The 13,215-nt window shown below is 39.6% G+C and overlaps 3 protein-coding genes across 6 annotated transcripts in view; 1 reads left to right on the top strand and 2 right to left on the bottom strand.

Moving 5' to 3' along the window:
• LOC308366487 (GTPase IMAP family member 8-like) overlaps positions 1–7,095 on the bottom strand; it is a gene marked incomplete at its 3' end in the record, with an annotated part of 27,154 nt that extends 20,059 nt beyond the window's left edge. Inside the window, exon 1 of the mRNA XM_080840202.1 lies at positions 7,052–7,095. The remainder of the gene's footprint in view (positions 1–7,051) is intronic.
• LOC308366720 (GTPase IMAP family member 8-like) overlaps positions 1–13,215 on the bottom strand; it is a 97,402-nt gene that overhangs the window by 57,452 nt on the left and 26,735 nt on the right. The gene's annotated exons all lie outside the window — the stretch shown is intronic.
• Positions 1–13,215, top strand: part of LOC308367315 (GTPase IMAP family member 7-like) — a gene marked incomplete at both ends in the record, with an annotated part of 17,776 nt that extends 4,561 nt beyond the window's left edge. Inside the window, 3 exons of the mRNA XM_080841202.1 lie at positions 11,081–11,175; positions 11,792–11,893; positions 12,452–13,215. Of these exons, the coding sequence (XP_080697328.1) occupies positions 11,081–11,175; positions 11,792–11,893; positions 12,452–13,215 (961 nt within the window). The remainder of the gene's footprint in view (positions 1–11,080; positions 11,176–11,791; positions 11,894–12,451) is intronic.

Raw genomic sequence — 13,215 nt, 5'->3', positions numbered from 1 at the left:
TCACATAGGCCTATGAGCAAAGTAACGTATTCTTTAAACGACATTGAAGCGAGGAAATACATTTCGCCACAAAGCTAAATTTAACAAACTAGAAAATGCATTTCCTGAAAGAAATACCAGTGCATGAAATGCAAAAGTTAGGAAAGGAAGAAGAAAAGAAAGAAGAGTGAAAGAAGGAAAGAAGAAAGGAAAGAAGAGTGGAAGAAGGAAAGAAGAAAGGAAAGAAGAGTGAAGAAAGGAGAGAAGAGAGGATGAAGGAAAGAAGAGTGAAAGAAGGAAAGAAGAAAAGAAAGAAGAGTGAAGAAAGGAAAGAAGAGTGGAAGAAGAAAAGAAAGAAGAGTGAAGAAAGGAAAGAAGAGTGAAAGAAGGAAATAATAGTTGAAGAAGGAAAGAAGAAAAGGAAAGAAGAGTGAAAGAAGGAAAGAAGAAAGGAGAGTGAAGAAAGGAAAGAAAAGTGAAAGAAGGAAAGAAGAGTGGAAGAAGGAAAGATGAGTGGAAGAAGGAAAGAAGAGTGAAAGAGAAAAAGAGAGTGAAAATATTGAAAAAAGGAGATAAAAATGGAGTGAAGAAGAGAGATTGAGTGTGAGAGAAAGTAGACTGAGAGGGATAGAGAGAAAGATGGAGAGATGGAGAGAAAAAAAGTAGAGAATGGAAGGTGTCTTAATGTTCCTAGTTACAGTTAAATTGAGAGGGACAGAGAAGAGGTTCCTTTGATTTGGCTTAGCTGTCAGTGAAGCACAGGTGCAAGCCAGTTTAAAGACCCTATTATGATGTCATAATGGCCCAATGTAAGTCAATGGGAAAATTTAGATTCGTTTTTATTTAATATCTTAAAAAGTATAAAGTTTAGAAAAGTGAAAAATACATAGCATAAGTGTCCTTTACAATACCTACGCGACAAAGTTTGAATGAAGTTTCTACGTTAAGCGGTTCAGGCTGAATTAATCGCAGAAAAAGGTAACAAGAATAAGAAGAAGAAGAAGCCTAGGAATAACAATACAGGGCATTTCATGCACTGTAATAATAACAACTAGAAAATGCATTTCCTGAAGGAAATACCAGTGCATGAAATGCAAAAGTTAGGAAAGGAAGAAGAAAAGAAAGAAGAGTGAAAGAAGGAAATAAGAAAGGAAAGAAGAGTGGAAGAAGGAAAGAAGAGTGAAGAAAGGAGAGAAGAGAGGATGAGGGAAAGAAGAGTGAAAGAAGGAAAGAAGAAAAGAAAGAAGAGCGAAGAAAGGAAAGAAGAGTGGAAGAAGAAAAGAAAGAAGAGTGAAGAAAGGAAAGAAGAGTGAAAGAAGGAAATAATAGTTGAAGAAGGCAAGAAGAAAGGAAAGAAGAGTGAAAGAAGGAAAGAAGAAAGGAGAGTGAAGAAAGGAAAGAAAAGTGAAAGAAGGAAAGAAGAGTGGAAGAAGGAAAGAAGATAGGAAAGAAGAGTGGAAGAAGGAAAGAAGAGTGGAAGAGAAAAAGAGAGTGAAAATATTGAAAAAAGATGATAAAAATGGAGTGAAGAAGAGAGATTGAGTGTGAGAGAAAGTAGACTGAGAGGGATAGCGAGAAAGATGGAGAGATGGAGAGAAAAAAAAGTAGAGAATGGAAGGTGTCTTAATGTTCCTAGTTACAGTTAAATTGAGAGGGACAGAGAAGAGGTTCCTTTGATTTGGTGCAGCTGTCAGTGAAGCACAGGTGCAAGCCAGTTTAAAGACCCTATTATGATGTCATAATGGCCCAATGTAAGTCAATGGGAAAATTTAGATTCGTTTTTATTTAATATCTTAAAAAGTATAAAGTTTAGAAAAGTGAAAAATACATAGCATAAGTGTCCTTTACAAGACCTACGCGACAAAGTTTGAATGAAGTTTCTACGTTAAGCGGTTCGTGCTGAATTAATCGCAGAAAAAGGTAAGAAGAACTAGAAAATGCATTTCCTGAAGGAAATACCAGTGCATGAAATGCAAAAATTAAGAAAGAACGAATAAAAGAAAAGTGAAAGAAGGAAGGAAGAAAGGAAAGAACAGTAAAAGAAGGCAAGAAGAGTTGAAGAAGGAAAGAAGAAAGGAAAGAAGAGTGAAGAAAGGAAAGAAGAGTGGAAGAAAGAAAGAAGAGTGGAAGAAGGGAAGAAGAAAGGAAAGAAGAGTGAAGAAAGGAAATTAGAGTGGAAGAAGGAAAGAAGAGTGGAAGAAGGAAAGAAAAGTGGAAGAAGGGAAGAAGAGCCGAAGAAGACAAGACGAAAAGAAAGAAGAGTGAAAGAAGGAAAGAAGAAAAGAAAAAGGTAAGAAGAGTGGAAGAAGGGAAGAAGAAAGGAAAGAAGAGTGGATGAAGGAAAGAAGAAAGTAAAGAAGAGTAGAAAGAAGGTAAGAAGAAAGGAAAGAAGAGAGGGAGAAACAAAGTAAGGAAAGAAGAGTGAACAAGAGTGGCTCTGGATAAAGACAGTAAAGAGAGAGTGAAAATATTGAAAGAAGGAGAAAAAAAAGAGTGAAGCAGAGAGATGGAGTGTGAGAGAAAGTAGAGTGAGAGTGATAGAGAGAAAAAAAAGTAGAGTATGGAAGGTGTCTATTAATATTCCTAGTTATACAGTTGAATGGAGAGGTACAGAGAGAAGAGGACCCTTGGAGGCTTGCCGCAGGTGTCAGTGAAGCACAGGTGCAAGCCAGTTTAATTACCCTATTATGATGTCATAATGGCCCAATGTAAGTCAATGGGAAAATTTAGATTCGTTTTTCTTTAATAACTTAAAAAGTATAAAGTTTAGAAAAGTGAAAAATACATAGCATAAGTGTCCGTTACAAGACCTACGCGACAAAGTTTGAATGAAGTTTCTATGTTAAGCGGTTCGGGCTGAATTAATCGCAGAAAAAGGTAACAAGAACTAGAAAATGCATTTCCTGAAGGAAATACCAGTGCATGAAATGCAAAGGTTAAGAAAGGAAGAAGAAAAGAAAGAAGAGTGAAAGAAGGAGAGAAGAAAGGAAAGAAGAGTGGAAGAAGGAAAGACAAAAGGAAAGAAGAGTGAAGAGTGGAAGAAGGAAAGAAGAGTGAAATAATGAAAGAAGAAAAGAAAGAAGAGTGAAGAAAGGAAAGAAGAAAAGAAAGAAGAGTGAAAGAAGGAAAGAAGAGTGAAGAAAGGAAAGAAAAGTGGAAGAAGGAAAGAAGAGTGGATGGAGGAAAAAAGAAAGGCAAGAAGAGTGGAAGAAGGAAAGAAAAATGGAAGTGAAAATATTGAAAAAAGGAGATAAAAATGGAGTGAAGGAGAGATTGAGTGTGAGAGAAAGTTGACAGAGAGAAAGATGGAGAGAAAAAAAATAGAGAATGGATGGTGTCTAAGGGTGGCTTTACACGACAACGCTCCCGGGTGAAAACGACAAAATATTTTATCAGATGTGCCTTTCGTTTAGACGGCGACAGCGTTTTGGGGGCTTGAAAACGCAAAGAAATGAACCCACCCTCCAGAGTGGAAATCTTAAAAACGCTCCACCGTTGCGTTCCCGTCTAAAGGGTTGAAAACGCAAAAGTGTGCTCTGAGCTGCTCACGCTGGCTATCCTCGCATACGCGTTGACATCATATCCATGTGCAGTACAGCCAAACAACAACAAACATGTCGGATTATTTCCATCAGTCGGAGATTCAAGCTGCTTTGATATCTATCCAGGAGTCATTTCAGCAAATAAGCCGAGTAATCACAGATAAAACAGAACAGAGAAGGCGCATTAATGACACTAGGTCTCGTAGCTTGTCTGTTCTATCCCTTGTAGCCTACGTCGCTTTGGCCAAAGGCGTCTGCTAAATGACTAAATGTAAATGTACACGAACACTGCAAATGTAAGTGAATGAATAAATAAATAAGCACCCAATCGCGTTATAGAATGGACACATATACATCCTGCAGTACCTGCACGTCTGCACAGTTAAGTTCAATTTCTCACACTTTTGCGTCACCGTCTGCATGCAGATTTCCACCCAAAGACTCTTGTCTAAACGCGAAATTAAAAGTGGGAACGCAACACCACTTTTGCGGTTTGTGTTCAGATCGTTGTCGTGTAAAGCTAGCCTTAATGTTCCTAGTTACAGTTAAATTGAGAGGGACAGAGAGAGAAGAGATTCCTTTGATTTGGCACAGGTGTCAGTAAAGCACAGGTGCAAGCCAGTTTAAAGACCCTATTATGATGTCATAATGGCCCAATGTAAGTCAATGGGAGAAATGTATATTCGTTTTTCTTTAATATCTTAAAAAGTATAAAGTTTAGAAAAGTGAAAAATACATAGCATAAGTGTCTTTTACAAGACCTACGCGACAAAGTTTGAATGAAGTTTCTACGTTAAGCGGTTCGGGCTGAATTAATCGCAGAAAAAGGTAACAAGAACTAGAAAATGCATTTCCTGAAGGAAATACCAGTGCATGAAATGCAAAAGTTAAGAAAGAACGAATAAAAGAAAAGTGAAAGAAGGAAGGAAGAAAGGAAAGAACAGTAAAAGAAGGAAAGAAGAGTTGAAGAAGGAAAGAAGAAAGGAAAGAAGAGTGAAGAAAGGAAAGAAGAGTTGAAGAAAGAAAGAAGAGTGGAAGAAGGGAAGAAGAAAGGAAAGAAGAGTGAAGAAAGGAAATTAGAGTGGAAGAAGGAAAGAAGAGTGGAAGAAGGAAAGAAGAGCCGAAGAAGATAAGAAGAAAAGAAAGAAGAGTGAAAGAAGGAAAGAAGAAAAGAAAAAGGTAAGAAGAGTGGAAGAAGGGAAGAAGAAAGGAAAGAAGAGTGGAAGAAGGGAAGAAGAAAGGAAAGAAGAGTGGAAGAAGGAAAGGAGAAAGTAGAGTAGAAAGAAGGAAAGAAGAGAGGAAGAAACAAAGTAAGGAAAGAAGAGTGAACAAGAGTGGCTCTGGATAAAGGCAGTAAAGAGAGAGTGAAAATATTGAAAGAAGGAGAAAAAAAGAGTGAAGCAGAGAGATGGAGTATGAGAGAAAGTAGTGAGAGTGATAGAGAGAAAAAAAAGTAGAGTATGGAAGGTGTCTATTAATATTCCTAGTTATACAGTTGAATGGAGAGGTACAGAGAGAAGAGGACCCTTGGAGGCTTGCCGCAGGTGTCAGTGAAGCACAGGTGCAAGCCAGTTTAATTACCCTATTATGATGTCATAATGGCCCAATGTAAGTCAATGGGAAAATTTAGATTCGTTTTTCTTTAATAACTTAAAAAGTATAAAGTTTAGAAAAGTGAAAAATACATAGCATAAGTGTCCTTTACAAGACCTACGCGACAAAGTTTGAATGAAGTTTCTACGTTAAGCGGTTCGGGCTGAATTAATCGCAGAAAAAGGTAACAAGAACTAGAAAATGCATTTCCTGAAGGAAATACCAGTGCATGAAATGCAAAGGTTAAGAAAGGAAGAAGAAAAGAAAGAAGAGTGAAAGAAGGAGAGAAGAAAGGAAAGAAGAGTGGAAGAAGGAAAGAAAAATGGAAGTGAAAATATTGAAAAAAGGAGATAAAAATGGAGTGAAGGAGAGATTGAGTGTGAGAGAAAGTTGACAGAGAGAAAGATGGAGAGAAAAAAAATAGAGAATGGATGGTGTCTTAATGTTCCTAGTTACAGTTAAATTGAGAGGGACAGAGAGAGAAGAGATTCCTTTGATTTGGCACAGGTGTCAGTGAAAAATAACATAGCATAAGTGTCCTTTACAAGACCTACGCGACAAAGTTTGAATGAAGTTTCTACGTTAAGCGGTTCGGGCTGAATTAATCGCAGAAAAAGGTAACAAGAAGAAGAAGAAGAAGAAGCCTAGGAATAACAATACAGGGCATTTCATGCACTGTAATAAGAAGAAGAAGAAGAAGAAGAAGAAGCCTAGGAATAACAATACAGGGCATTTCATGCACTGTAATAAGAAGAAGAAGAAGAAGCCTAGGAATAACAATACAGGGCATTTCATGCACTGTAATAAGAAGAAAATGCCTAGGAACAACAATACAGGGCATTTCATGCACTGTAATAAGAAGAAGCCTAGGAATAACAATACAGGGCATTTCATGCACTGTAATAATAATAATAAGAAGCCTAGGAATAACAATACAGGGCATTTCATGCACTGTAATAATGATAATACATACTGCAACATGCCGGCATAGTCGCCACATAATGCCGTGCGGCGGGCGCATATACTTTTCTATGTGTGATGCACTAACGATGTACCTGTTCCTTACATGTCGTTGTTCTGTGTTGGGACTGAGTTTATACATGTGTGTGACGGTAACACAGTCTATTTGCTGCGATCGTTGTTGTGTTTATGTGAAATAATTGCAGTCTTACAAGGCAAAATAGCGTTTGAAAGTTGCAATGGGGGGGGGGGGGGGGGGGGGGCGCCAGGAGTGAAGCTCGCCTAGAGCGCCAAATGTGCGAGGGCCGCCCCTGCATGTAATACTGTATTTGCAATTGGCAATGCTTCAAGTTATGAGTTACAGCCAAATCGCAATGAGCTTTGTCAAGCCCTGGAAAGTTCGGCAAATTTCTACCCAACCATTCATTGCGTCTTGTTGACAATGCCAGTTTAAACAACGTCTGCTGAGCGGTCATTCCTACAATCTGTGCCTACCTCCAAAAAAAAATCTGCAGGCGCCCCTGACCTCAGTCAATGGAGATAGCTAGCATGATAGCTGGCAAACTGGTCATGGAACCATGTGGGGTACAGTTGAGACGGTACCCGAGTACAGTTGAGACACCCATTGATGACTGACCAATGATTGAAAATACAGGCTATATCACAATCTAGCTGTCTCAACTGTCCCCGATCTACCACCTTACTTATTTAGACCCCAATATAAATGATTCTTATCACTTTCATGTTTGAAAAGACACCCATTAATATAGGACAGGTCTTATATCAAAAATATGGGAATATTGGAAACGGTTTGTGCGAATCACCGTAAATACGCATAGCTGATGCGAACGAGCTGAATGGAAACACACTGTATGTCGCGTTATATGAACACCTGTGTGTAGCCTACACCAGTGTGAATAGCTGGCGATCAGGTGAATCGGTAAACTTAAAAAATACACAGAAAACAAGAAACTCACCAGAACACAGCAGTGCGATCACAGCTTCCACAGCTTCCTGTAGTGAGTGACACAATTCATCAAGTTGAAATTAATAATATTCAACAATGACGGAAAAAGAGGCAAGCTTCAGCACGTCCTTTCATACTTTCTATTTGTTATCTGTATAAAGAATTCGGTGGTTTCTGCGAATAGCCTTTGTGATAGTTCTCTTTAAATGTGCTTCAGTTAATCCGGTTGCATTGTGAAAGCTGGAGCAGGAAGTCACCGTGCTGAGACCCGTTCGGATAGTCTTGCGTTTACCTCGTGACGTTTTCCATCGATGTGTAGGAAAAGTGATTAAAAAAAGACGATAGGTTTTGACAAATTTGAAGTGACTTTAACTCATAAGAGAACAAGTTGAGGCTGAGCGGCGGCGATGGCAGCAACATCCAGTAAGTTGTTTGATGTGTGATGTGATTGACTGCATAAATCTGAACTGTGTTTCACACCTCAGCCTGGTTCCTCTGCTCGCTCTAGAAATGACATGATATCAGCTCCCGCTTTAAGCTCACTGTGTGGACAGCTTTCAATAAAGAACAGTCCGGTGTTCCGGATTTTTCGGGCTTTCGGTTAGTGTCACTGTTAATGCCATCATACACTCTAAAAACAAAAGGTTCTATATTGAACCTTTTAGCGTAGCTGTGTTAAATATCGGCACTTTTGTTAAGAAATCGCTATACAAATTCTATGTATAGATTGACATTAGGTGTAAGTTTACCCAAACAAACGGTTTTCGAGAGAGATTTTTGTCCTTTTTAACTTTTAGGCCTACGACTGGTTTAACACCGCAAGAAACCGTATAATATTTCTGTTTATGTTTACGGTGACACGTTACATGAGTACGTTTTTAAATGCGTCAAATATCGAACACTCACACTTTGTTCCACTTACCGCGTTGGTTTTCGAGATAATATGCTTTCCTCTTGCTTTGACATATACCGGTCTGTACAAATGCCTTAGTCACAATATATTTTGACAAGAAAACGTTAATCTAACTAGTGTTATTTTTGTTTAATTTGGGTATTGTGTGGGCCTTTCTTTGACCTGAATCAGTTGTAGGTGCAGTCTATTAAACATGCACAAAACAAACATCTCTAATGTAAACATGACAACGCCGATTGATTTCCAAGCCTGACGTAAAAGTTTCTCCCCAGAGTCAGAAAGTCCAACTAATTTTTCAAGACGATTGACTTGGATGTCATGGTCAATCGTATCAAATGCTGGGCTTATGTCTAAGACATTTCATCCAAATTTAGTCTAAGATCACTGATTACTTTAGTAAGAGCAGATTGAAATTCCTCTAGAATATTGTTTTCTTTAAGAAAAGAGTTTATTTGTACTGAAACAATCTTAATGAATAGAAGATTTGATATCGGCCTACAGCTGGTCCGTGCATTACCATCTAGGTGGGGTTTCTTCAGTAAGGGTTTTACAACCGCTGTTTTGAAGGCACCTGGGAAGATGCCTGTTTGAAGAGATAAAAGTTGGATACATTTAACATCAGGATGGATATTATATGTGACTCCAGTATGATGAACAACAGCATGTCTCTGTCATACTGTTATTGTACTTGAAGCCACAATGTAACCAGTGTTTCAACCCTGTTCTTTCTCTGTTACAGTTAGACTGGAGGGCAATCTTGTTAAAAATAAAATGAATTATTATTATTATTAATAATTTATGTCAAATAAGTTAACCAGCTAGCTTGTTATGCTAAAATAACCGTGTTACACACAACACTAACATTATAAACAATGTTAATATGTTATCTAGAGTAGATAGTGAGGTAATAATCTCACATGAGTATACTGAGACCTCATTTACACATAGCAGGGTATTTACAGAAACGAATACACACAAGGTTGTTTTCAAAAAAGTTTCTGTTTACATGAACACGCATACAAGCCCCAAAGTGCCATCATAACAATGCCAAACCTGTCGGTTTGCATAAGTAAGCATATCCATTAAATTAGCTATGAGTCCTACATATTTAAGTGGATCCTTTACGTTTATCTGGGCTACTATAACAGGTAGACAAGATGGAATGTAAATCTCGTTGTCCACTGGTGGAAGTGCAGGGGATACCATTGTTAAAGCCAATAGTCACACACTGGGGAAGGGTTGAGATATTCAGTAATAGGGTTGAAAGAATGCAATCCTGCGTTTGCATTAACGTATAAATGAGCACTACCTTAACAGCATCCATGATCAGTAAGCAAACTAACTGTAAACATAGGACACTCACATGACGTGATGCATTTTAAGTCGCATACTGTGAGAACCAAAACCTCCGTTTGACCCAGTGCACACGCAAACACAAAAACGAGTTTTCAGAAATCTCCAGTTTGGCCGGAGTTTTTAGAAATGATCGTTTTCCGTGATAAAACCTCTGTTTTCGTGTAAATGAAAGGCCAAACCGCATGCAAATATATGCGTTTTCCCACCGTGTAAACGGGATCTGATATTGTTTTTTACGTGACTATAATGCACCCGGGCCGGCAGAGTTAGTTTAGGTTCTGTTACTTAACCTATTGTTTTGTTATGCACCTCAACACCCTACACACACACACACACACAATCACACACCCAGAATGCAACACTACTGATACCACTGATGTTCACACCCCATCGTATGTTATATTCTGTTCATTTCTACAATATAGTTCAAACTAATTCTACCCTCTGATTCCAGTTTCTTTATTGTGTGGACATTCATTCCTTAAGGCTCTGTAGTTATATGTATAACCATCTGATACTAGCCCAGAGTTAAGCATATTCATCTAGCAAACTATACCTACCTTGGAGTGTTACAATAGCCAGTATCATTTTACTCATTGTGTCCATCCAGGCAAATTTGTGGATCCAAATGTTATAAAGAAAACCATATGATTGAATTTCTTTTTAATCATTCAAAATATTGTTAAGTGTATTGGTATTTTTCCAAGTAGGCCACTGACTGGTCGATACGTGCGATGCATTGAGTTGGCAGCGCGCCTTGTATTGAGTGGGCCGGTCTGACAATAACACCCGGACTCAACAGCAGACAGGTGTTTCGGATCTAGTGTCACTGTTAATGCCATCATCTTTCTTTTCTCTCTTTCTGAACAGCATGGGAGAGGAGAAGACAAAGCATGGACGTACCACCAACAGGTCTGAAACCTTTTACAGAAGTACACCTTTTACAGGGCTGCATAATATCTGGACATTTGGCTTCCCCAGGTGTTTGTGGTGACTCATGAGTTTATTTAATTGCCTCATTAGTGCAGGTATACAAACTATTCTCACTCACATTGTTGCGTTGGAATGCGTTGATGCGTCAGCGTTAACGCATCCCCATCCACTTTGAATGGGGTGACGTCATCCTTTGCCGAACTGAATTGTGGCTCCGTTTGATTCGCGTGCGTTGCGTTTCATGCTTTGCTCACGACAAGAGTTGAAGAAGGTTCAACTTTTCGACAGGCAATGCATGCGTCAGCCAATCATATTGCCTTTCATGCATAACTGACAGCACAGGCAGGAGTCTTGCCGGAGTCTTCTCAAATGCGATTCCTCAAATACCACAAGATGCTTGTGGTTATTCGAGGAATTGCATTTGAAAAAAACTGTCCGTTGGTGATTGCGTTCACGTCAACTCTAAAGATATATTCGGATTAAAATAATTATAATAATAATAAATAAGATAATATTTGTATCATTAACAATTACGTTTCACATTTATAGTCATGATTCTACAAGGCATCGTGATGTCATTAAATAAATAAAAGGACTACACCAGGATGCTAATCCAGACTATTCTCATTTGGAGATCCACGTTGGTGGAACAAACGGCCTAGCTAGAACTACCAGAGCAGGCGCGTCCCTCTCTACCTTTAAGAAGCTTTTGAAGACCCAACTCTTCAGAGAGCACCTCCCTTCCTAACTGACACTTCGATTAGTGCTTGACTTGCACTTACAGCAGTTGCATTCCTGCACTTCTTTTTTCTTTTCTTTTGCTCGCTTTCCGCTTAGACATGACTCGCCTTACGTGCTTACGAGCGGCGTTCGTGTGGATTCGGGAGATTCCGACGGCACCGTCTCTACGTCCGAGCTGGCGGGGCGTGTATGTATGCAAATCCACTTTCACGAGAACGCGTAACAATATAAGAAACTAATCTGGGGGAACACAGCTGAGAAGACTTTGGCTGCTTATGAACGCATTTTCAAGCGTGCAGGAATGCGGCGGAAGTGTTTCTCTTACGTTGTTTTTACCAAGTCGTGTAAGAAACATTTCAGAAGAATTTCAGAAAATGATCGAGAACGAGGCCCAAAGTTCTTATCGTGATGCCCTTAAATAAATAAAAGCACTACACGAACACTGCTTATGGCAGTAAAGAAATAAATAAGCACTGAACTGATTTAGATCAGTCTCAAGTTGCTTTCCGGTTGCTTGTGGATTCTGTGGTTTCTGCACACGTCTCTATAGTTTCATGCCCTTTTAAGGAGCTGTTGAGGCATTTATGTAAATCCCAATTCAGGTGTACGTGTTCAATTTAAGAATCAGTGCACAGCTAAAAAACATTTTGGTGGTTTAAGAACACATTTCCGGGAGTCGGGATAGATATTATATGTGACTCCAGGATATATGAACAGGATGAACAACAGCATCTCTCTGTCATACTGTTGTTGTACTTGAAGCCACCATTTCACCAGTGTTCTAACCCTGTTCTCTCTCTGTTACAGTTAGACTGGTTCTTGTTGGGAAAACTGGAACAGGGAAGAGTTCCAGTGGAAACACCATACTGGGAAGAGACGCCTTCAGAGCAGACATCAGTCATTTATCAGGTAACAGGTTTTATTCCCAGAAATAAGAATATCTCTTACTACAGTACATGGTTAATCTGTGAGCAAACTGCATGTTTCTCAGTTAGGCTTCATGACATTCACTCATAAAGTGATCACCAGCAGGAGGACAGTTTTGCAGGTCATTGGAGGAGTTGATATCACTGATGACATATAACATACATTCATCCTCATCCAGTGAAGTTTACAAAGCACCATTGTATAAATCATAGTAATAATAAGTAACAATGGCGATACAACAATCAGCCACAACAGTAAATCCACCTGCTTAATGTTGCCAAAACTGACCCATTAAGCCATGGATTCCTGACCCATTAAGCCAAGACCTCTGAAAGTGACCTGTGGTATCAGGCACCAAGACGTTAGCAGCAGATCCTTTAAGTCCTGTAACTTGCAAGGTTGGGGTGCCAAGGATCTCAGCTTGGCTTAGTGATTAAATTACAGACTCAGGCCGGGCAGCACCAACCTGTTTTGTTCTGTGTGATCTGATGATAGTTGATCTGTCCTGAGTGGTAAATCGGATGTGTTTTCTCTCCTCAGTGAGCAAAAACTGCTGTAAGCAGCAAGAACAGCTTTTCAGAAGGGATGTGACCATCGTTGACACTCCTGGCCTTTTCGACACCTCTCAGCCTGATGATGCAGTGAAGAGGGAGATCTCCAAATGCATCAACATGTCAGCCCCGGGGCCCCATGCCATCCTGCTGGTCATCAAGGTGGGGCCCTTCTCAGCAGAAGAAAGAGACGCCGTAAAGAAGGTGGAGGAGATCTTTGGAGAGGATGCCTGGAGGTACACCATGATCCTTTTCACTCATGGAGACAAAGTCAAGGAAGACTTTGATGAGATGCTGAAGAACGCTGGACCTGAGCTGCAGGAGATCCTGAAGAAGGCTGACAACAGATACCACGTCTTCAACAACCTCAAAGTTGATGATCGTAGTCAGGTCCTGAATCTGCTAGAGAAAGTGGAGAAAATGGTGACTGCAAATGGAGGGAAGCATTACTCCAACCCCACCTACCTGAAGGTGGTTAAAATGTTGGATCAGAGAGAAGAGAAGCTCAGAGAGTTTTACGAAAAGAAACAGGAGGAGAAAATAAAAGCTGTGAAGTTGATTTACGAGAGGAAGCTAACGGAGGGTCAGCAGGAACAACAGCAAATGAAGGAACGTCTAGAGTCTGAGCTGGAGGAAATGAAGCGTTACTATCACACTTTAGAGTGCGGAGTCCGTCAGGTTGTAGAGCAGATTGCACTGTCTGACTCCTTTGATAAAATCCTCCAATACCATGAGACCCTAAAATTTAATTGA

This window comes from Sprattus sprattus (genome assembly GCF_963457725.1).
Source record: "Sprattus sprattus genome assembly, chromosome: 6".
Taxonomy (NCBI): Eukaryota; Metazoa; Chordata; class Actinopteri; order Clupeiformes; family Clupeidae; genus Sprattus; species Sprattus sprattus.
This window is presented reverse-complemented; position numbering and strand designations above follow the sequence as displayed.